At 41.2% G+C, this 25,141-nt stretch overlaps 1 protein-coding gene across 1 annotated transcript in view; it reads right to left on the bottom strand.

Moving 5' to 3' along the window:
* The window catches only part of LOC119649830 (limbic system-associated membrane protein), a 216,732-nt gene that overhangs the window by 11,082 nt on the left and 180,509 nt on the right, over positions 1-25,141 (bottom strand). The window contains exons 6-7 of the mRNA XM_038052172.1: positions 20,452-20,549; positions 6,399-6,701 (exon numbers count right to left, since the gene is read on the bottom strand). Coding sequence (XP_037908100.1) covers positions 6,399-6,701; positions 20,452-20,549 — 401 coding nt within the window. The remainder of the gene's footprint in view (positions 1-6,398; positions 6,702-20,451; positions 20,550-25,141) is intronic.

Below are 25,141 nucleotides of genomic sequence, written 5' to 3'. Positions count from 1 at the left end.
TAATTCGCATTGCCGAAATTGAGGATATCCGCGATAGGGTAGCATCGATAGTGGCAAAAGAGGCGTCTTCGATGGTAAGGTCATGTAATTCGCGATAACGAGAATGCACTCGCCAAGAGTAGTTTGAACATCGAAGTTGATGCTAAGCGACCAAAAGCCCTACCAAAACAACGGTGGCTTGATACACTGGATGGTGATTTGGTGATCAGGTCTTGGATAAAATAAAATGGGGTAACCGCTCTTTCGACGACATCGTGCTTATGGTAATCGATACATATCTTGTGGATGTTGTTTAGGGATGTAGGCATGTTTGCTTGATTAAGGAGTGGTTGCCATCGCATGGGTAGGAGATGGCGAATACAAGGTTAAGGGTTTACTCAATACTAGTTAAAGGAGCTCTTACGGTTCCGTGCGGGATAGTGTGTGATGGAATCCAACCTGCATTCAAAAAACTTGGTGTTGTATTAGATTATCGGTTAAACTTCAGGGAACACTTCACTTACGCATCCAAAAAACATTATTATTATTAATATACATAACATAGAAGGGCACAAACCACGGAGGAGGTTACTACTCGCGAGATTTTGCACATCATTCTATACATATGTAGCACCAGTGTAGACAGAAATTCTTAACGTTAAGGCATACGACACGAAACTGTCGGCTTGATAGCTCTGAGGGCGCTGAGAGTAGCTAGCCCTTTCCATGCAATGTCAGATGAACCTTAGTTAAGGGATGGGGTTCTTTGATGTCTTGGGAGAGGTGAATACAAAGTCTGTACGACTGAAAGACCATGAGTGTAAGAAGAGGCGGCGGCAGGGGAGGGGGGACAGAAAGCCTGATTCTGAATGATTGAATGTTGCGGTGCCATGGGGATGTCTATTTGAATTTGACGCGGTTTCTGCCGAGCGTGGGGGATACTGTCGGTTTTAACATCGTTTTGGGTGTCATGACTCCGAATTTTATTGGCGAGATTATACTTAGATGTATATAGATAGTTTCGAGAGACACAGCGGATGAGGAGAGGTGGTTTTGTAAGTAAAAGTCTCACATTATTTCGATTTCGATAGATAAACAGTGAACTGTTTTTAATAAAATTTTGTTTTACGTACGATTTTAAAGAGGACACCAAAGGAGATCTTTAAAGAATTGATTTTCTGGACTTCAGCGGAAGGGTTCGGTGCCCCAAATGAATATTGACCGTCAAGAATTCATGAAACGGTTGAAAATTTGATTAGGGTTGGATTTAATACAACAATACAAACATTTCAAAGTTTCTTTATTGCCCTAGAGAGGGATCATAACACTTCATCACGTGTGAAAACAACGGAGCATAATAACACTTTCAAACAAGCCTAGCAAAGGACAATATACGAAAACCGAGGGAAGTTCCCATTTCGAATTTTGTAGAATCTAGGCCAGAGTAGTCCTCGATTCAGCTCATAGCAATTCTGGCATCTACCCAATGTCACAAAATTCAGCTCACCTCGATTTTCGTTTCATTCCATTCCATTTTTTTTAGTTGGGAAATCATCAAACCATTTCCTACCTTGAAAGATGAAAAATCAGAGGGAAAAATGTTTAATGATGTTTGAACAAAAACGCTGACGACAACAACGGTGATACAAAAGCGCGTCGAAGAGGCAAAAACACAACAAGGACTCGACTTCCACATGACGGTACTAACAATGGCAAATGTTTGAAAATTCGTACATGATTTACCGGAGCTTAGCTTAGCTTGTTTACCGGGAAAAGAGCAGAAAAAAAGGAACAAATGCCGCCACCATCACCACTATCCGCATCATAGAAGGGCCTGTGGGTCTGGTTTCTATTTTACCGGGAAAAGGTCCTGCCGCCACCCATCTCCGTCAGCACAACCTGGAGCACAGATTTGTTCATTGATCTGTTAAATCGTCATATTTGCATTTTCCATTTTATATGAAAGCTTGGATAGGAAAAATCAAGTAGAATTGAAGGATTCCGTTGTTACGCCAGTTGTGAAAACAAATCGATTTACCAGTCGGAATTGGGGGAAATTGTAAGGAAAACAAATTTGGGTCCGTAGTAGTTTCTTGTTTGTTTCTGAAATGAAAATAGAAAATATGAGGTAATATGGAGGCAGACGAAGGGACGTTCTGGAAATGGAAATTACTTTGAGTTATTGTTTGTGCGTTGGATGACGAATTAGCAGGAGTCGTTCCTAGAAACCAAATATTGGACGGAACATGGCAATGGACTAATTTCTATTCATTAAGGCAATGTCCTAGATATTAATCTGGATCAATGTGAATACATTTTTCTTTGCTTCATTCAATTTCGTTTCAGACTATTTGTTTGGCATTTAACAGGGTAATATTAAGGATATTGAAAAGGACCTTGAGAAGTATTCGAGTGCTAGTATTTTTCATTCTCGAGTGCGGAGAGACGTAAGTTAAGAGGAGACCGCTCATGCTGGATTCATTTGTAGCAAAACCGTAAAAGGTTAGTCTAGGTCACAGGATGAACTCCGAGGAAACATAACAGCTTTGGTGAAAATTCCTGGACAATATTGTTTGATGGTGCACTTGAATTGCCGGTCCTCCCATGTATATAATAAGTAAATATAGGACTTGCTCTTTAGCATTCTCAGCGACTTAGTATTCGTAACCTCGTGTTTCATCATCAGCTTCCCTGTACATACCAACTTGAATGCTGCTGGACACTAGGCTTGAAGTCAGTACCTAGGCTTGAAGTCAGTCCTTAATCTGATTCTTTACTGGAGTTTGTATCCGCGTAACAAGTCAGTAGTTTTTGCTGCAGCATGTAAGGCTGCTGACCCCGGAACCTTAATTTAGAACAGTGCTATCCAGCAATGATGACGCCAGTAACATATTTGGGTAGAGAATAGAAATATTCTTTCTTGCCCAGTTTCTCCAGCAGCATATCAAATCCTTTGGAACCATGTATTTAATGGCAAAAGATGAGGTTAGATTTGGCGTTTGTAATCTTCGACCATAGTACAAGGACACTGAGTGGCTTTTGAAATATACATATGAACCTCAACAGCAGTATCTAAAGTCTTCAGAATGCTTGCTTTTTTCGTTTTAAACGAGAGTTCTGGCATTACATTTTGGGGTTAAATGAGAGTATTTCTTTCCCTCTTGCTATATTGTATCACGGAAAAATTGGCGAAAGTAAGCTTGATCGGAGCTAATGCTTACGGTGACAGCAAAGCGCACCCTCATAACTGGACAGTCGGGTCTGGACAGGTTTCCCCGAGATCCAGATCCAGAATTAGGAGTATTTCGATAGTGCTGTGTCGAGTACCAATAAAGATTTCCGATACAAAGGACAAGGAGGCTTTCTATGATTAATGGAAAGAGACGTTTTCTAAAGGTGACATTGGGATCTCAATGTGCGATTTGGATCACAAGCCTTCGACAAGCTCAATCGGATTTCAGCTAACCAACCGGTAACGAATAGCTTGTCATGTCAGCAGTTGATTTGGGAGTTGTATTTTGGATGTGTATACCAAGAGTAGTATAGACATCTGCCTGGGAATCACTGATCCTTCAAGTTCAACCTCGACCATTCAAACGATCCAGCTGTCGTTTGACAGTCGGGAAATATATCCCTAATGTTTTCAGTAGCCTGGCTGATAATATTCATGAGGGTTGAGCTAATATTCCATTTTCAAACGCTTGTCGTATCGTAGGCCACGCAACAAAGACAAGTGGGAAGACCTAGCTGGACGTCAAATCTTCGAAGCTGATCAATTAACATAGTGGATTGAAGGCTCTTTTGATTGATACGAGTGGTGTCACCGTAATAATAATATAATAATTGTTGGGGCAACAACCCATATTGGATCAGGGTCTTGAAGTGTGTTAGAGCACTTCTTTTAAGACCGTAACGGTACACTACAGTATACTGTAGGAGACAATATGGTCAGCATTGCACTCGCCCCAGCGATTATTACCCTGATTTGACTCAGGTACTCATTCACAGCTGAGTCGACTGGTATCCGACGTCAAATCAGGATACAAATCCAGTGTCACCAATGAGTGAGTGTATGAGACAGATAATGCCTCGTTGCCAATCGTCAGGCATTGATTTACTGTCCCATATCTTGAACACAAGTTGATGAACCACTTGGTGTAACTGATCGCCTCCATATTTAACCAATTCGGCTTTAATTCCATCCGCTCCTGGCGACTTATGATTTTTTAGCCGATAAATTGCACGGACTGTTTCTCCTATACTTGGTAGTGGTAGTATTTGTCCGTCGTCTTCAGTTGGCGGGACCTCCAACTCGCCAATGTTCTGGTCGCTTATCAGCTCATCAAAGTACTCAACCCATCGTTTCGACTCGTTTTACGGCTGGGGCCAAGTATGTTTGTGGCCGTATCAATGATAACGTTCTGAACGATTGTGAAGATCATTGGTAGATGCTTCGTCTCCAGGATCTCTATTGACTGTTATTGCGGCATCCATTTCCCTCTGATAGGTGTTGCGGAGGGCTGTGTTGTGGATGGCTTCAGTGTTAACTCTCACCTGATTGTCGGAGAGGATTCTGGGTGGTGTTGTTATTCGAGCTTGGGGCACCATGTTAACGAGATAGTAATCCAAGTCTATATTGGCCCCTCTATACGTTCTGACATTCATCAAATCTGAGAGATGGCGGCGTTCGATCAACACGTGGTCAATTTGGTTGAAATTGGTCCCGTCTGGAGAAGCCTATGTATGTTTGTGGACCGCTTTCCGCGCAAACCAGGTACTTCCAACAACCGTTTCGTGTGACACTGCTAATTGAATGATCCGCAGTCCGTTATCATTTGTATTTTGGTGTAAGCCAACGTATCGCCTGGATACGGGCTCCGTCCATACTTGGCTGTTAAAATCCACAAGTATGATTTTGATATCATATCCGGGACAGGCTAAGAGGGTTCGTTCTACTGCCGCGTAGAAAGTTTCCTTCTCCGACTCTGCAGTCTCCTCTCTAGGGGCGTGAACGTTAATGCCCCGCAACCGTACAGTGCATAGCCCTTCACTTATCTTTTCAAAGCCGATAACAGTAGGTTTCATTTTTTGGATAACTTAGAAACCTACTGCGAGCACATGGTTTACTGGATGGCCACTATAATATATGGTCTAGCGACTCTTCTCCAGGAAACCGGTCCCTGTAAACGCATCTCCTCTAGCGCTGTTATATTAGCCCTATATTGGGACAGGGTTTCGGCTAGCTGCTCATGAGAAAATGCGCAAATCGTTATTCCGTTGTCGTTGCCGGGTTTGTCGTTGTGCAATCTGTCCAGTCCAAAGCTCAGCTCTACCTAACCCTCAACTCTTAGCATGCAAAATGGCGAATTCTCGATCAGGAGAAGAATTCTCCAAAGAATTTTGGGGTCCTTACTAAGGCAGGCTAAATCGATTGTTGCGCCGTTGATTCGGTTCTTGCGCCGATGGTGATATAGAAGACACGATCTTTGAAAGAATCTGCTGTGCTTCCTCTTTTTCGTTTATGTTATAGCAGACATGGCGTATCAGGTTTGAAATTCGTGCTGCCGGACTAATTTCTTTTTCGACTAGGCTTATCCATTTTCAACAGCTTTAATTCAGTTGTAGGCACTATCGGGTTGTCGATTGATTGAGGGAAATAACTATTCACATCAGTTTTCCATAAGTATTACGGCCATAAACGGAACGGACTAATCAAAAGGGAAATTTTAATGGCTCGCGTATTGAGATTCCAACGAATTTATCAATTAGGAGAAGCTTGATATTGGTAGATTCGGATCCTATTCAAGTTGAAAATTTTCGGGAGGCGAGACGATTCAGTGAGCTCATTGTTGGGATTTAAACTGACAATTTAATTTATAAAGACCTAAGGGCTGGTTGTTATTCATTAGCAGGGCAAATAACAAGGAAGCAGTTGTAGTGTATTACGTAGTAAAACCCTACGTTGGAACTTTCGTCTGACTTCGTCAAAAGCTTCAAAAATCAAGATGGGTCAGCTTATGGAGCTCTACCTTAGAAGCATGAGTGCCAAGCGTAACTATAATCTTTTTGTGATATTCCAGCTTTCTCAATCTTCAACCGTTGATACAAAAGTTTGCATATTCCGAAAATTCATGAAATCCTACAAAAATTGCCAAAACCCAATGAAATCTGTTTTACTTGCAATGCGTCTTCGTTTCTCTTTCTGGAATCTTCTTAGCTCTCAGACAACCGTGTTCCTTGTTTGTTCATTTGAGCTGGTTGGTTCCCAGAGAAAAAGTATAAGGGAAACCACATCTTGATATAAATAAGGAAGGGCTTAGACAAGAAGTATCAATCTTCCCCTTGTCAGTCCATCCACCCTAAATCTATTCAACTCTGAATACAGTTTAAGGTATTGTGAAGAAAACTTTTACACTCACCAGCAGCCTCCTGTAAAGTAACTTAATTTCTTCTAACGGTGGTATCGATTCAATTGTCCATGTTAAATTATAATGATCCAAAGCTCCACTCATTGCTGGCGAAATAAATTCTGCTGGTCCCGGTCGTCCTGATACTTCTATATATTTTTTAGTCCTTCCAAGGGCATTGTCCGCTACACAGCTGTAGTTGCCAAAATCTGAATGTTGGAAATTCCTTATGATTAAACTGTACCGATCCCCTTTACTGTGCATTGATCGCCGATCGGTTGGATCAAGAAGAAATGAGTTTTGATACCAGAGCATCTGGAAATGAGAAATGAATGATTTATTGATTATATTTTTGCAGCATCAAAGAAAAAGGTTAGTAAATTCCAGATTTAAGTGTTTGTTAATTTAGTTTGATGGATTTCATAGAGAAAGCAAACTCCACTTGTCGGGTTTCTTAAAGTTATTCTCTTTCCTCTCCCTTATTTCGGTGAGCAAATAGCTCTGAGCAGAAATTTCTTTCGGGGAAAGTTACGTTATTCGGTAAATCGCTTCGAAGCAAACCGTCTCCGGCAAATTCCCTCAGTATAAGTTCCAACCAAGACTAAGGAATAGGTATTCGCGGAGGCATCTACGGTTAACAGGATCAAGTGTATATAGCCTTGGAATGAGTTACGTGAGTGGGTAGTCTAGAAAATGCTCCTCTGGCTTCTAGATGCAGGCCAGTTAAAGTGAAGGTTCTGGAATAGTTCGATGTCCAGAATAATCTCAACTTCTCGTCTTGGTTGTTTTTGGGGAGTGAAGCGGTAGATTCAGCTGATAAGGAGGCAGTTTTCAAAGTAACAAGTTCCAATACATAGTACCTAAAAAGTAGTTCTGACCTCCTGGACGGCATAATATCGGCGCCTTAGTGACAGGTGTATGTCGGGACACACTGTGAGTCTACCAAGTTGTCGACATTTTACTTCCTAAGTCGATGGAGGAGTGAGTCCTTTCGGGGTGTGGGTGGAATAGTGTGAATTGTAGCAATATTAATAAACTGAGTCGTCCCGATCAAGCAATAATCCATTTGTAATCAGTTAAGCCTAGGCAGACACTCAGAGAACTGGGATAGGGGTTCTGACCTGGTATTGTCGTTCCTGACTATTGTCGTTCGCTCCTTAGACACGATGCGCAGGCATAAATTTCTTAGGGTTTAGAAATTCCCGAACGGAGATGATAATAGGCAAGGAGGACGTTGTCTGGAGGTTGTTTGCTTTACGCTAGTGCACTAAAATGCGTTGCTCGCTGTAGCATCGAGCCAATGGGATGTCAAATGCTGACACACCGCGGCAGATTCAGAGTTGTGCACGGTTCAGCCCGACATCCACGTTCAGTTTGGCCTGTCAGTAGCGCCGGAAGAGCTCGCAAAGCACTCGGCTGTCAGTTAAACTGAATGCACAACTCTCGTAGCGGCAAGCCGCAATATCATAAGTTCAAGGGTTAGCATTTATCAAAAATGTTCAACAGCGTTAAAAGTGCCCAAAAAATTCTCGCTCACAACCTAAGCAAATAAGTCTGGTCGGTTGGCTCAATCATTTTTCATTCAATCAACTGATAGACCAACTGTACCCCATCCACATTACGTTGCGCCGGTCAAATGCCGAATCTGAACGTGGCGGATGCAGGGCTCCTGTTCAGGAAGGAAGTCGAAAGGAAATTGATGAAATTGGGTAAATGGTTTGACGGTCCTTGGAGGAGCTGAAAAGTATAGGTTTATTCAGAAATCCGCAAAAATGTGAATTGAAAATAGTCTGCAACCTTTCTACAGAGAAGCGTTAACAAAGACCATGCCAAAAATTTTTTTGTGGTGGAAGTTGTCGAAAAAATATGCATTCTTAAAGGGGGGAGGGGGGATCTGGCAAGAGCATAGCATGCCTTAGATGCGGGGAGGTAGGTCACAAAGGTTTGAACCAAGAGGAGAGCTGTGTCCTTTGCAGAGATCTAAGCACGGCTTTTGGTAGCATTGCACATACTGCGGGCTCGGTAGGTATTCAACGATTGTCTGAAAGTGGGTATTTCTGCTTGTCGCTGGAAGGTAGGAAGATTGGCAATGATCAGCAAAAGCAAAGCGACCGACCCTCTGCATGTTTGATATCGCCCAATACCAATTGAGCTCCTGTCGATGAAAAGAATTTCTTGACTTGAAAGCGGGAGAGCTAGAACGAAATATTAACATATTACTTCGGGGTCCAGGTTAGTTTTCTGATGATAGCGAGGTGTTTAGTCGATCATCCGACGGCTCTCATTTTCGGGAATCCAAAAGCTTGTAGGTAAGCTCATTAACCCACCATATTTAAAAACGATACAATATTATACAGAGAAATTTTACAGCATTAAAAAGAAGAAAGAAAACCTCCGCCTTGACAACCGTTGCGTCGGATCAATCGGACAAAGCCGCCGAAATAATCTCGGAATCAAGCCAATAAAAATCGTGAGAAAATGAACATATTTAGGAAAATTTGGTGAGGTTTTAGGTAAGGAAAATTAAAAGAATCGGGATAGGTAGAATAGGCCGAGCGGGCAAAGTGTTTTTTTAAAGGAGAGTTTTTCGAGAGAAAGAGAGGGGAGTGAGGAAGCGGACCAGATTACAGAGCAATACTTAAGGGTGCTTCGACTAAGGGAATTGAAGAGTGTTAAGGTGGTTGGACAAAGTTGAAGGGTATACAATATGAAGCTAGACATTCTGGAAGCCTTGATTGTTGACCAAATGGTCGAAACGGAATTTATAGTCGCAGCGATACCGAGTTCTTGACTGGAGCTTTGGTATAATAAACGATGTCCGGCAAGAAAGCAGGAACGGAGGATGTGATAAGATTTGAAAGAGTAGCGCATGGAATGGCATTTGCTAATGTTTGGAATCAAATTATTTATAGAGCTCCAGCGAATCAACGTTTTTACGTCAAGTTACAGTGGAAAGAGCTCAACGAAAAAGAAAAGTAGTAAGAGCGAAGGCTGTCTATTAAGAATAAAAATAGTAGTAAATCCAGAATGAGTTCGTGTTGTATACCAGAGAAAGAGAAAAGGGACGGAATAATAAAAACTTCACTGCAGGAATGGTTGGAAAGTTAGGAGGCGAGCCATGTTTAGAAGTATGGTATGATTAACGGAGAAAATTCGAATTTGGTAGCGTCGATTAAGTTGGTGACAGTGGACCCGCTTTTCACAAAGTCGTGTTGCCCTTTAGCTTCAAGCCCAGAGTCTGCAGTAAACCAGACGTTGAAGTATCTCCCAAGGATTTTTGAACGGGAGGGGAGCTGGAAAATAGGCAGGTAATTTTTGGCTAGTGAAAAGTGATTACAAAGTAAATTACATGTGATGCGGCATGGATTTCCCTTTGGGTGTATAAGGCGGAGCTTCTTATGGATCTCAATGGGGACCCAGAACGGAAGCGCAGGCATTAAGGGAGCAAAGGATGTGAGAAGAAAATAGGCTAGAAAGAATGGTATAAAAGGAGTCGGAAGTTTGACCGCATGGTAAGGGGGTGAGGATGAGATACAACAGGTATGATAGTCAGACCTGTGAACTTTGTTTTTGAAACTAAACAATTGTTTGCGCAAAGCATGGGTGTTGAGCCGAGCGATGTGAGTGTCGTCCGCGGGTCTAGGATTTTGTGAAAATCTGGAAAAGCAACGGACAGACAAAATGAAGGTTAGGGTTGAAGTGATTTCTGGTGAGACCGAACTGAGGAGCAACATCGGTGCTCATCAAAGTGCATAAAAGAAGAAAAGCAAGGAAAGAGTTGTTGGAGAACGGTTGAGCTTCAGGTACGTTAAGCCACAACTAATGAAGGGGAGAGAGGGGGAAAGAACAGTCAGGGGACACATCCCAAATGCTTTTTTCGGTATGTCAATGCAATAGTGGGGAAAAAAAGAAGAGGAAAAATGGTGGTTTAGATTTCTCCGCTAACTGCTCCACCCACAACCGTGCGATCTTTGTCTAAGCGAAAGACAAAGTGGCTGTTGAGGGGTTCTGAATCCAAAAACATCATCCAGTCAGGTATTAAACATTCTAGTGATGTAGTGCTGGTAAGCCAGGATGCAACTACTCCCCCAGTTTGATAGAAAAACTGGAAGCTAATGAAGGAAATGTTTATGTTGCTCGATGAAGTGGGTGTGCTGCACGGAAATTCCCACGTGAACTGTTCCTTTGATAAGGTTTGACGAAAATGTCCTCCGGCAAACAAAGTTGAGCGAAGGCGTCGAGGTCGTCGGTACGAAGAGCTACTTTGGTAATATAGCAATTGGAATGGCGGCAGGTTCAAAGTCAACCGCGTGATCTGTGGTGCTGCGTGACACTCTTCTCATCGGTTGAAAGGATTGAGAACCGTGGGGTGAACTGCCTTTTCTACTTCTTGTTGCTTGTGATTGGGGGAAGCCAAGCGTTGACTCCTTTGATTGGACCATCGAAAGATGTATCTGCAATTATATATACAGTTCCAAAATCGTTACTATGTGGGGCAAGTTATGGTTGCTTGACTAAAGTTTCCTTTGTCAAGCAGCAGAATACGCTGTACTCTCCAAGATTTCTCATGATATTGGACCAATATCTTTCGATTCGCTTCTGCAATTTCGTAATCAGGCAGGCTTTGCGCCACCTTTTGGGCCGTGCTCAAAAACCTGAGGAAAGATCATGTTTAATGGAGACCCAGCACTCGTCAATACTCTCCAGTGCACTATTCAAGATAACTGTCATCCAATTAGTAATAAAATTATCCCCTCCACACTCCAAAAGGGCACTTATTAAATCTGCTCCTGGTCGCAATGTGGTTGATATGATTAGATGTTCAATTGAAACCCATTTGATCTTCTGGTAGGGGCTGTACTTGAACAATGTGCTGATAATGACGTGGTTAAGGAAGCTGCCTTAATGTCACCTTTATCGTCACGGATGGTATGACATCCGGATTAACAAACAGTCTCCTCTGGACTGTATTTAGCGGTTTAGAGAAAACTTCCGTCTTCTCTCTATTGAAAGTCTTAGTTGGTGCGTAGAACTGTACTATTGAAATTTTCCTCAATCTGCTGCGCTGGATTCTTGCAGTCAGTATTCTATCGAAACTCGACTCTCAGATATGCGGTTACAATAGTCCCTAGTCCGACGCCGAAATCTCGTCTACTTCCCCACAGGTTTCCCGGAATACAATAATATAGTGCCGCATTTGAACGTTTGGATTCTCCGTGTGCAAAAGTGGAGGATATTGCTGTTGTTAAGAAATGGGGTATGGGTGTTGTGCCGGCAGTTCACAGAGGGAGGTTCAATTTTCTTATTATTGGTCCTGGAGTTGATTCTTTCGTTATAGCTTTTGAATTGACAAGACGTTCGACTAAATGAGTGTAACTTTACAAGAGATTCAGACTTTTCTATGGGATTTAGTTAGCCACGTACTAGGAAATCACTGTTTTGGTCTTCAAATACACATTGCCAATAAGTTTCTAAATTTTAGCTTTCACTACGTCGTCATTGATCGTGGAAAGGCTTGACCATAAAGTCAATATGCTTTCAATTAGCTTAATGTTCTCAATAAAATCTCAGCTATTTGGGATATTTTCACTTTGGTCTTTTGGTCTCTTGATCGAATGGTGCTCCCTGGACCATTAATTTTGGTCCATCTATTCACATATTCGTATTTAGGTCACTTATTATTCCCTTCATTAACGTTAAATTCTTGATCCTCCTAGACAAGGTCAGAGTATCACAAACAGTGGAAAGTATCCGAGTTGTATTCAACGGCCCAGAAAACATTTTCTCTGTATCTCTACAATTTCGAGCGGACACACAACGCATACATTATCCGGATACAATCGTAACCTTCGCAATATCTCTGGATGCGAAACGATCCGTTACAATGTAAACTAGAAGCATATAACTTAAAGCTTCATCCTTGGCTGAATAAAACAAATTGGAATTTATTATCTTTTCGCTATGCTCTGCTCTGTGGGGGGTTTAAATGTTTTTAATGGAGCAAAAATGTAAAACTACGCCTCCAACATGTCAAACAAGATTGAGAAAAATTTATGGATTAAAATATCTCCCTTGCAACTATGTTACAGTTCACTAGTAGTCGGAGCAATAACAATTTCCAGCTAAAAGCTACGAGAGATATCCTTTTGAGGATGTCGTGTCAAGTTGGGTACGGTTTCTCCCTGCGCTACATAGAATCATGCCTAGGATTTTACTCGTTCTCGGTTAGAAACATGGCAGACGCCACGAACAACAATAACAGAGAGCGGAAATTGAAGGTGGAGGCGAAACCATTGTGAACCTTTATCCGTACCGGAGGAGGAGGATGGAACGACACTAAATTTGAATCGGAGATATTTCGACAGAACCCAGACCTCATCCAGTCTCGCTCGCCTGCTTCCCGCCCTCCAATTGAATACTTTTGCGAACTTCTCCTGGATAATAAAAAAGCTGACTATGGCATTGAATAAAAAATCAGGAGAAGCACTAGCAGGAAAAAGGGAATAAAATGAAATAAAATAAAACAAACTTTCCTGTCGATTATATCGCTCGTGAAATGCTTCGAACAATGAGAATGAGGAGCGACCGTTAAGTGCTCCCGATAAAGTTAAGCGTTATTAAGGGAGTAGTTATGTGGAACAACTAAAGTGCTATTAAATTGTAGTTTTAAAAGCATAAGTGCATATGTTGGGTTGTGCATAGGAATAGCGGTAAAAGGAGTGCACTTGGAGAAGGAATGTCGGAGAACAATTTATGCCCCGACAATCCACTTTCTGAGCTCTTAATATTTTAAAATTAAGAAATGAGTATGAAAAGTTCTGGAAACTTGGCCATAAAGAGCTCGACAAAGAAAGAAAATAAATTTCTGTAAATTTCTTCGAAAAGTACCCTCGGAATTAATGAACTAACACTAAATGTTTCATGAAAGTTGCATTTGGGTGTCCTGAAATTTGAAATTGAGAAGAACCTTTGGAAATAGTCTTTCCTTCAACTTCACGTTAATGCGAATTTTGCCAAGGATCCCAAATCTTCAAACGAAAAGTAAGTGGTGTATGTTGTATGTAACCTTCCTTCGCCACAACTTTGAATTGCAATTTAAATGCATCAGAATACCAAACAACATATAGTGAATGGCGCCCAATATGGGTATTAGAAGTAGGGCTCTAGTGGTTGGCCAGAATAAATTCAAAATGTTATTCCAATTTCATCAAGAACGCTGGATTACTACTTAACTTGTATAGCAAAACATTACCCCACAAGCGCTAAGCCTAACCTGAGTATCTTTATTTATTAAATGTTTTTTATAATTAGGTGAAAATATTAGACAAGTCAGGGTACTAAGTGGTCACCCATCGAGGTTCTAACCACTCTCACCAATGCTTAACTTTGATAATGGAACGAATACCGGCTTTGTATCTCAGCCACCGTTAGAACATAAGTAAACTCAGTAATTGTTATTGTCATCTGTTATTAATCGGTACGGTTAAATAAATGCAATTTACTTGAGGAAGGTTAGACATTGATTGTCCAGCAATTTACTGTCTTCAAGAATATTATCGCTGATTATGTGGGCATTTTGTAGATCAGACAATTCACTTTATCGTGTTATTATATCTTTCCAAAAAGATTTACTATGATATATATATTTACTATAATTTTGTTGATAATACATACTGGGGCTTTCCGTTTTCACTGCCGTATATTACGATTTACAGCTAACAGAAAATATCTTACTTTCAGGACAGAGAAGTAATACACGAACACTAGCTTAATTTAGGCAGACATATGTGATGGGATGCTTTCTATACAGGTGTACCATTGTAATTTTTCAAACTTTTTGGTTGTACAGTTTCTTAGAGCAGATCCTGTCAACTTTTGCCAAGCATTTCAAGCCCTTTCGACCAATATTGGAAGGCAGAAGGCGCTAAATAAGCTCTTCCATTTGATATTCCAGGTAACGAAAGACAATGAAAAAATGTTAGTTCTTGGTCGTTGGTTGAACTCAGCTGACGGACAGACGGGGCAGGAAATTATTCGAACAAGTGATAAACAATAGGTTGTTCCGGTACGAATATAGGGATTGCAAGAGTGGCAGAACGCCAAGACAGGATCAAGATTTACGCAAACGAAGCGATATGAAAGACCAATTCATGGCTAAAAAATTCTAGCCTACTACTTGCTGAAAATAAAACAGAAGTAGTTCTAATCAGCAAGAGAAGGAAAGAGACATCCGTAAAATTAAAATTAGTCAAGACAAAGCTATTAAGGGTAGTCAGTTCTGTGCTAGATCCAGTATCGGCAACTGTGGTGGTGAAAAATAAACTAAACTGTAGGAACTTAGAAGTGGATTAGAATTAAGTCACGACCTGGCACAATTCTTGAGTAAACATGGAGGTTATCGTTTATAATTATATCGATTTGGGTATTTGTATTGCCCAAGATGGATTAATATGGCTGAAAATGTTTAACATGTTGTACTTCATTGCCCCAGGTTTACTGTGCAACAGACAAGAGTGCAGGCTGTCGCAGATAGACGTTTATCACCTGAAAATATTGTAAAGTTCATGTTGAAGAAAACGGAGTCGAAAAAGCGCAGTTTAGGCAGGAATAATTGCGAAGGAAAGAAGAAGAAGAAAGCCCCGGGACGCATTGAACAGTACTGCGGGGAGACTGGAGAGAAGAAGGTGGTATTAGTGAGTAAGAGTCTCACATAACTGAATAGCAGGAGCCAGCAGTAGGTTTGGAACCTTCCCACCTTGCCACGCTGAAAAAGACAGATAGATAGTAAACCATTTTTTATAACGTTTCGTTTTATACAAAACCTTGAAAAGAATTTGAATACAGGTTCGTTTGGAATTGTAACTTTGCATTTTATTCAATATATGCCGTATTGCCACGTCAAGAATCCAAATAACCATGCAAATTCTTTTTGAGTATGGTGCCATTCAATCTGCGGCCCAGCCGCGTTTTTGGGCGGACGAGGTTGAAAACAAAGATTCTTTTGTTTGACTTCTCGAGCATAGCGTCTGCATTGGTGACCCTTCACAATCGGTGAACGCATTTCATTTAAACTTATTATTATAGTGCAACTCATTTGATGTGTCCTGTTGACAAGCACGCAGGTGTGAAACCTTCGTTGTAACCAGCCTCGGGAATGAATTTTAGATACTTTTGTCACTCTTCCGTCATTTCCAAGATTTTCTACGGGTCCTTACTCCGGTGCATTGGAGCTCGAAATGCTGAAAGGGGAATATCGGAAGAAGTGTAAACCAAAGTGAATTTTGAAATTGGACAACTGAAAAAATCCATTTCGATTACGCGGATCGATCTGAAAGATCTTTGAGTGAGGTGGAGTCAGACCATGAGAGGATCGATGAGTAGGAACCGAAAGCAATATCGCCCGCACTTTTAGAAAGTTGATCGCAGATGCTTGAGGAGTCAATAGTGCTGTTGTCGCTAGACTCTTGATAGTCTTTACTATGAAACTCCCAATAATGGCATGCAAAAGCAGGAAATACACAATCGCAATCCAGCTTAAAATTAATGCAAGAAGAACAAAAGAAGAAGAAGAACAAAAAGCTTTATCGGCTGGCTTTCGCATATGCCAACTTTCGGTGAAGTTCACTTTTGGTGGGATTGAGAAAGTTGGAATTCCCTTATGCTTTGCGTCCAATTGCTATTGTTCTGTTTTGACTGTCGAACCTAATGATCAGCTTCTATTAGTTGCGGAGCCGGAATCAATGGACGACAACGATGTTGTCCTTCTTGAGAATTTCAGGCTCCATGTCTATTTCCTTAACCGGTACCTAAAGTTTTCCTCTGTTTAGCTTCTTGCGGTACACATAATCCGATTTTTAACAAACTAGTTTTCTGCGGAAAACTTAACGCTTCATTGCTTACAACTTTTCACGATCCATTAGTTATTTAATTTCACTACCTTTTCGTATAAACACTGGTGGTTGAATTTTTTCCAGACTCCTTGGAATATTGACTTTAACTGATCCAAATTCCAAGCGGCTCCCAAATACGTGTCTCTCCAGGGGTCAGGTGATCAAAAGTCGCATGGGACGGACGTAAACCCGCCAAACCCTTTGTTTCGCACCACCCCATTCCAACAGGTCATCGACCGATCGTACAAAACAAGGAACATTACTACTTTCATGAATAACAATGAATTCGATTATCTCGATTATCTCAATAGAGAATTCACCTTGCGAATAGAGTAATTCAGAACTGGAGAGCCATTAGCATACATCGAATGCTAATGATCCCAATATCCTCGCAGGGCGTGGATATCCTGAAAGTCGCCACAATTATCGTGAACATCGATTGAACTATCAACAATAAAAGCATTCTTCAGCGATAAAAAGGTCCTTCGATGTTCTTCAAGAATATTTCAGATTAAGAGCCCTTTCGAGTCCAAACAAATTTTCCTTCTGCTGCAACGGAAGCTGTGGAAACATCATTTGGACTTCATTTTCAATAGCAAGCCGGCTTAAAAGTCTTTTGTGATCAACCAAGGACCCAATTGATTAAATGGCCAATACAATGTGGAATATACAAAGTTTCCAGCACCTATTGCAACAAGTTTATATCAGACACACTAGAATAAAGGTTGAAACTCGCCTTGGCGGCCATCTGAAAGGGCAGATTTAGTGGAAACTATACATGGGTGTTCATCCCGTGGTGGCATGTAGCACGTCGACCAGAAGTACGCGCCATCGCTTTACGGGTACTTAAGACTCCTTTTCTACTGTTCTGCGATATGTGCCCTTGGAACGACCGACAAGTCGATCACCTTGGGATAATGGATATTGTAGTCTATTCACTGCCACTTTCGCCTTTCGATCACATCACCCATTGGTTCCAGGCTAGTGCACCAACCATTCCTCATTTGAATGAGTATCATTCATCATCATGCCAGCGTCCCAGAACTATTTTGCCTATTATCTTTGCGACGTCAGGGAGCACACAAATAGTTTTTCAATTGTCACACTCAAGATAGCTGTCCGTCTTTGGAACTTCAACGGTAATTCCTTTCTTCAATTCTCTGGGAAAGGTCTCGAATTGCCAAGATGACTAGAAGTGAAAGCAGAAGATCTGCAGGAACTGAACAAGTGGCGGCGAATAACTTTGTGGAGAGACTATTAACTTCATCGAGATCCTTCCTGTTTGAAGGAGCAGGTGCTCTGAGGAGGCGGCGTAGAAGACGGGCAGCCACTCCGTCAGCTAGAGCAAAACCAAGTGGCCGAGAACAACCTCCACGTGGTGGCAGCGAGAAACGCCGTAATATCTTTGGTTTGCTGACCGTGATGGGGTAGGTGAATGCTCCAAGCATTAGTAAGGGTCATCAGATCCGAGTCTGCCCGAGGACTCCTCTGAAGTGGCTTCGGTCACGAAAACTTACCAGCTGTATATTGGTAGCATGGGAATTGCGATAGGCATCTGTAGCAGGATTATTCCTGGTCAATCTACCTTTGGGCCTCAAAAATGGTGTTGAGTTTCAACGCGAGTACCGTACTTCAAAGTTCAGTAGAGATTGGGTAGGTCTTGCATCCGTTGGTATATATGCTGAGCCATGTACTCAATATAGGCTGGTATCGTTGTTACTTGTGGGAGTGGAGCTTTGAATGTGGTCACAAAATCGATCCGGGTATTAAGAAGACCGTGCGGTTAAGTCAACTCAGCAGGTACTCGCATGAATCTACCAAGATGTAACTGTTTGGAAGAGCAGTCGGTGTCCGCATGGTACGGTGACTCGCTCTTTTATTCTCAAGAAGTTGGACTTCATAGTTAGGAACCGTGGTGAAGTGTTCCTTTCGTGATGCGGCACACACTTCTGAAATCATTGCTTCTGCTTCTCTGATGAGTGCAAAAATAATTTTGTTCTTTTACGACGCAAACTATCTTGAACTTCCTAGGATTTCGTGAGGTCTCTGAGCTTGAGCGTGTCACACTCCCCATCACTTGACGCGGTCAATCGAGTCTCCAATACCTTCCATTTATCGATCCGCTTCGACAATTTCGCAGTCATCCAGATCTTGTGATGGCCCTTCGGGATGTGGCTGACGATCTGCGTGGCAGCCGAGGAAAGAATGGCAAACGTAATACGCAATCGAACGTAAGCGACCATTAGATGATGATCCCTTTCGATTGTTTGTTCGTACGGTGTCGCTCGATTGAAGCCTTATGGGAAGTTTTGAGCTCGAACAATGTGCCATTTATGACAAGACTGTAGGAAATGCTGAAACAACAAACAAACCTCATACCATTGTCTTCACGCTTGCTGTTGTTTTCCATCACATATCTGCGCAAGGTGTTGTCAGTGCCCACCTTGGTTTTCGGATTACCACTACCATCACAATGTTACCTTTAGGAAGTTTCCTCATCCTTTTTCACAACATCGGGAGTCTCCGTTGATGCATAGCGCTGTACAATTGTGATGCTTCTTAACCTGGATCTGATAGTCAAAATCCTGTCAGATACCAGCTTCCTGGTCAAGTTGCGCCTTACGGTGGCCATCAGAAGCAACCTGACACCGGATTCGCGTCTGCTACCACATGGCTTTCCAGATTACAAAAGGGCAGTGCCATTGGTGTGATAACAAAGAAAGGAGTACTCTTCAGCGAGCATCCTGAGGACTCACGACACTACAATCGTAACCGAGCGGGGTGAGGTCATTCCTTATCCGAGGTTTACGTATTGGTAACTCACAAATTTCTATCCTTTTTCGTCACCAAAGTAGGCGGAATAAATATTTTCCACCTCGTTCATGTGGTAAGAAGGATAAATAGGAGAAGTAGACGATAAGTATTCGTCGAAATATGCATATTTGCGAAAAAAGAAAAAAAATTTAGTAAACCTCCATTAAATTTTTTTGATTTTAATTTAATTTGCAGGACCTAAATTTCACGCTGTTTTATGCCAGCAGAGAAAGTGGGTTGATTGAGGTGTGGTTTTCAAATAAAGGTAGAAGGAGGAAGGGAGTTATCGATTAACAGTCAGAAAGAATATATAACCATTTATAGAGCCTAGAGTAGCTTTTCTACCATTTTGGCTCACTGAATATTTTTCTTCCAATATCATACTTTTTTCCATTGACCACAAAATTTCGTTGCCTTCCAGCTCACACCATTCGGATTAAGCCATCCTCGGCGAAAATATTACGAAACACCCAAACAATATACACCATCAATTCGCTTCGGTTGAACAATAATATAATCCTATTAAAAACAAAAGCCAGTTTTTCTTTCCATATCCTGACAATATTTCGCTTAACAGAATCGGCTGGGTGGCTTTACCACATTTGAAACCAAAATTTATAACTCAAAATAGCGCATTCATAAATATTGAATGTTGGAAGCATCACCCACTTTATTGGCTTCCGGCAGAAAACACCTGAATTTCAACGAAAAACTGGGAGGAAAAAAAAGTGTAATAAAATTCAGTCAAGCGATGTTCTCAAAAATCCGGTAACTATCCAGCCAAAAAGTGCCTTTCTAACATTTCATTCTGGCTGACGGGAAAACGAAGAAAATTATCAGAGTCGAAGGAAAAACGGAAAGCACGGAACAGCTTTTTCGCTCCGTAGAATTATTTGATTTTTTTCTCGTGTCCTTTAAAATGAAAATATGAAGATATCACGGGAAAATCTCTCTACGTAGGAGAGATCGCGAGTAAGGAGATTATTTTTGGTTTGCTGTGAAATTATTGGTTGGAAAATAGTGTGGGAAAGCAAGGTTGTATCATGGTATATTTGTTAGAACTCTGGGGGTAAAAATAGGGGTGTCTTCTAAGAAGTGTCTTTGATATTTTCTGAATGCTTATTTTTCCAAAAATGGAAATTTTCAGCTTTTGTTTTTTCTGCAATAAGATTACGGACGATTATCTTCTATCTGGCTGGCTTCCAATTCCAATTCAAGTTTTTAGCGCAACTTTTACTTTATGGCTTCTGCTAACTTTTTCGTATTCAAATAATTCCTTAATTCCTACTTTACCTCTCTCTCCTCTCGCAAACCTGGAACCTGGAAAAAACATCATAGAAAAGTGTGTATACCGCGCTTACCTCAGAATTAACATCGCCATGTACAATGCAAACCAATTCGATATCATATCCTTCGCTGGCATGGACCCAAGATTTTTCCACACTAATTTCTGGTGGGGCTATTCCATCGTGGTGCCGGCGGAAGAAGCATCGGAACAGGAACGCAAAAATGAGAAAAAATAGAAAACAGACAAACGTTAGAACATTCAGTGGATTTTCACTGTATTGGAAAATTCGCTGCTCTAAATCTTTATAAACACAAGGAAATCCACACAGGTAAAATTTACAATAAATTTTCTTTCGATATTGGATATATCCTTCCTGGAGCGTAGTCCAGAGTGGAGAGGAAAACAAAAAACGGAAAAATGGAAACCAAGCAATATGGAGAAAGTTTCTGAGTCTTCTGGTTGAAATTTGTTGTTGTTTAAATTTTTTGTTACTCCCTTAGTTATTCTAACAAAAAAGGATCAATACTCAATTTGTTTTTGGTGGTATTGTTCCTGCTTTCCCCGTCGACCTTTGTTGTTGCTAACTCTGATGATATTACTATTGCCGTTGGTGCGAATAAATTGCTAAACAAAAGTTTATCCCAATCCCCCAGAAATCCAAGAAAGAGGGAAAGTGAAAAAGGCTCCCTCGTAGCTGTTGGAAAGTTACGATTCAATAAAACATTCACTTAGGAAGTTAAATTTAATTTAAGAATAAAATAAAACCGATAATTTCTGTTTTATGTTTCCGTTGAATTGCATGCATACGAGCACGTACATACACACACCAGGGAAAGTACAAAAGGATGAATGGAAAAAGGTAGCGAGCAAAGTAATTTTCAACGGTCAATTGTGAAGTTTGGGCATTCTTTTATAGAGGCCATCGTATAGGTGGGACTGAATGGGACTTTTTAATGAATGCCTCAATTTCGGGGCTCTTTGCTTTAAGTACTTTCAAGGAGCCTTGTTGTAAAGCGAAATTAAATTATAGGACAACAGAGATATCGAAAAAGTTGGCTTTGTGGTCATGTTATATTCAAAATCCAGGGACGGGACTGTTGCTAATTTCTGTAGGATTTTAAGATACTAATCGAAACACCACGAAAATACAGCTCTGCAAACTTGGTACTTCAAATTAAAAGTTTTTGTTTAACTGAAGGTGAAGTGCTGAGGTTTTTGTCTGTATCAAATATCTATTTTGTAGATATTTTCATTATTATTATTAATTGCATTGCGGGAAAGTAACTTCTTTAGACTTTTATATTTTATTCATGGTTTGCTTATGTATTCAAGGAAACCTTAAGGGTTTGGAGGTATGGCCTTCCTAAGTCAAGATTTATTTTCTGCTCCTGTATTTTGTTGAGGTTTAAATCTGACTTACCGTAGTCAAAAAAAGACTTACGTTTTCGACTAGGGCAAAATCAACTTATTAGACGTTACCTCACATCAACTGAGCACTCTGCTAACCCCAAAGTTTCTCTTTAATTGGTCGGTTCCATTATCATCAACAACCGGTATTCGGTCTAGGTCTGCCTTAATAAGGAACTCTAGACATCCCAGTTTTGCGCCGAGGTCCATCAATTCAATATTCCTAAAACCTGTCTGGCGTCCTGACTTTCGCCATCGCTCCATCTTAGGCAGGGTCTACTTCGTCTTCTTTTTCTACCATAGATATTGCCCTTATAGACTTTCCGGGCTAGATCATCCTTATTCATACGAATTAAGTGACCCGCCCACCGTAACATATTGAGCCGGATTTTATCCACAACCTGACGGTCATGGTATCGCTCATAGATTTCTTATGTAGGCCACGGATTCATCCATCCTCATGTGGGGGGCCTGTGCGTCCACATATTTCTTCGAAGAATTCTGCGACAATAGCCTAGCAGGATTCTTTCGTTCTGTGCGCTCTTACATACGTCTTGCATGATATATCACACTTATTTTTTTCGCCAGAATATCAACTGGGATCATGCCCGTCACAACATTTACTACCTTATCCGAAATGGTTTTGAATGCGTTGCAAATCATCAGAGCCATCAGCTCATAAAACCGACTATACCTGTTGCCTCCTCTGAGAGTTTTTAAGCGCCTTCGTCCGCACAGAGATGCGTAAAACAGAAGGGAGTGCATCGCTGCGGCTAAAACCAATGTTTTGCAATGCCTCGTCCCGTAAACGTTAGATAACATTTTGTCGCGGTGGCACTAGCTGTCTGGTGACACATGTATTTTAGGTGCTCCCTAAAGTTTAGTTTGGCGTTAATTAATTAGTTTCTAATCCACCAGGGCCAGCCCAACCTTTTTCAGCTAGGTTTCTACCACTATCATTGTTTCCATCGAGTAGATCTCCATATCAATTGGGTCATTCGCTGCAATAACTACAGCGAGTTTATGCGCAAAGCTGATAATCTTAGCATCCTTTGGGACCCGGATAACAAGCACTTCATTACACATGAAATTCTACAGCAGGTGACTCAGTACGGACCCCTCTCTTACTCTTACTGTGATTATGTACTCTTTGGAGCCCTCATCCTCCTCACACCAGAAAGTTCTCTCTAATAGGTAATCCTCAACAAGACTGGCCAAATATTCAGGGGCACATGTTTCATCCAATGTCCTTTTAATTCGGTTCAAGCTGGCGGAACTGAATCCTGCTAACATGGCACATTAACCATAAAAATCCAGTGCGTCTTTTGCCAGGTTAATCACGATGCTTATTATATTGACCCATACTGGCTCTCCCACAGTCTTGTGCTGTTTTCGACATAGGGTAACAGTCTGTTGTAGATGATCCTCTTTATCAAATCCTCCACTGTATCCAACGTTCAGATCAGACGATGTAATGTAGCGTCTCCAGGTGGCTTATTGGGTTTGAAATGGAACTTTAACTTTTGTTTTAAGTAGGCCTCGAAAGTGTTGGCGAAAATGAGGTGCCCAGTCTTTAATGCTAGCTTCAAAGCTTTGTTATCTAAACCTGGGGCCTTATTGTCACGAACTTACCCCCTACTTCCGGTAGGTCCTTCTTGGTAAGTGGGGAAACGATACATGTTGACTTGGGCCTGGTACAGAGTAATCAACGTGGCAACAATTTCTTTTAGAAGACACAGACAGATCACCTGGGGTGATTTTCGCAATATTTTCATTACGCCAGATAGCTCAAGGTCCTTTGGGATTACGCTTGATAAAGAATTAGAACCACTCTAGCTGTTTTTCTCAAAACGGAATATAATTTTTTTAATCGCACATCTGGGGGACCTTGTGACTCCTTCAACCCTTAAGCAAGATATTTGAAGTCTTGTTTTTTTGTTCGGTACTCAAATATCGCAAGATTTTTGATAGTGCATTTGGTGCTACTCGCTGTAACTGGAGCGTATCAGTTCCAAAGATCTGCGCCGGATACGTCAGTACACGCTTCCTCATTACAGGATGAACACGAATCATCTTGGAAAATCCTTATTCTATGTCCAATTATTGAATTATGGCCAGTGAGAATACTCACAATAGTCCTCCTGCTTTTCGATAGGATAAGTCCTACAGTATATTTCTTTTTGGTTCTAACAGGAAAAGTTTGGTGTGTTAAGCAGGATTTAAGCTCTGCCACCTGTCATTATGGTAAGCTTGTCCCGAGTTTTACAAAATAGCCTCAGTTAATGCTACTGAGACTCGAATTGCTTGTTCCGGTCCCGGCATGGGAGAAATTGAACCCCCTTTTGCCAAGAGATCCGAGATTCCACTTTACTCAACACCACAGGTACCGAAAATAGTTTCACCGTATTGAATCCTCAATGTCCTCAATGCAGTTTGGCTGTCGTTACGGATAGCGACGCGCTTTCCTTTCAACCGCTCGTTAATCACTCAGAAGAGCGGTGCATATTTTCTCAAGGGAGAAGCCGACTTTTCATGTTTATTTGAAAGATAGCCTCCCCTTCTAAACCCGTTTCCTATTTTGAAGTATCGGTATAGACGTCCTCAATAATATCTTTTCACGCATTCTCCTCGTTCAGCCCCATTTTCCAAAAGTTTTAGGATAACTTCATATCTTCTACCAAAAAGATGTATAGGGATTCGACCATCAGAACCATCATGAAAACTGGATTCAGTTCTTCCAATAACGCATTTAATGCTCTTTGCCTATCACTGTTTCTCCATAGATTTAATCGAATTAGTCTATGAGCTACTCTCAGTGCCCGCACTGCTCTGAATAAACAAATCCCTGGGCTTCAATTTGAGTAATGCATTTGGAGTTCGTTTGCTCATGGCACTGGTAGTACCCACACAAACATACGTTTTGTTTCACCCACCACACTACGGATACATAAGCGAAAATCGGCCTAATGATAGCATGATATATCCACATTTCTACATGGGGTTCTCTGGTCGTCATGTCAAGGCAATGGTCCACTTGCACAGCCCATAAGCTGAGAGAGCTCGTTTCCTTCTTATCTATACATGTTTGTTCCAAAGAAACTTCTTGTCACAAATAACTACTAGATATTTCAATTCTTCGGGGAGTTGGCGGGTTGCACCCTTCATTTCTGGGAGCTAAAGACCATTCAATTTCCTCCTTTTTGTAAATAATACAATTGTAATTTCACTTCGATTTGCTGAAAGTACATGCCTGTTGCACGTACTGTTCATCAAAGCAACGGCGCCCTGTATATTTCTGAGATGCTGGTCCACAGTTGGCACGGCCAGTCATCACATAGTAGTTAGTCGATCAATAT

Source organism: Hermetia illucens, chromosome 2 (genome assembly GCF_905115235.1).
Source record: "Hermetia illucens chromosome 2, iHerIll2.2.curated.20191125, whole genome shotgun sequence".
Lineage (NCBI taxonomy): Eukaryota > Metazoa > Arthropoda > Insecta > Diptera > Stratiomyidae > Hermetia > Hermetia illucens.
Note: the sequence above shows the minus strand (reverse complement) of the source record. Positions and strands in the feature narration are given on the sequence as shown.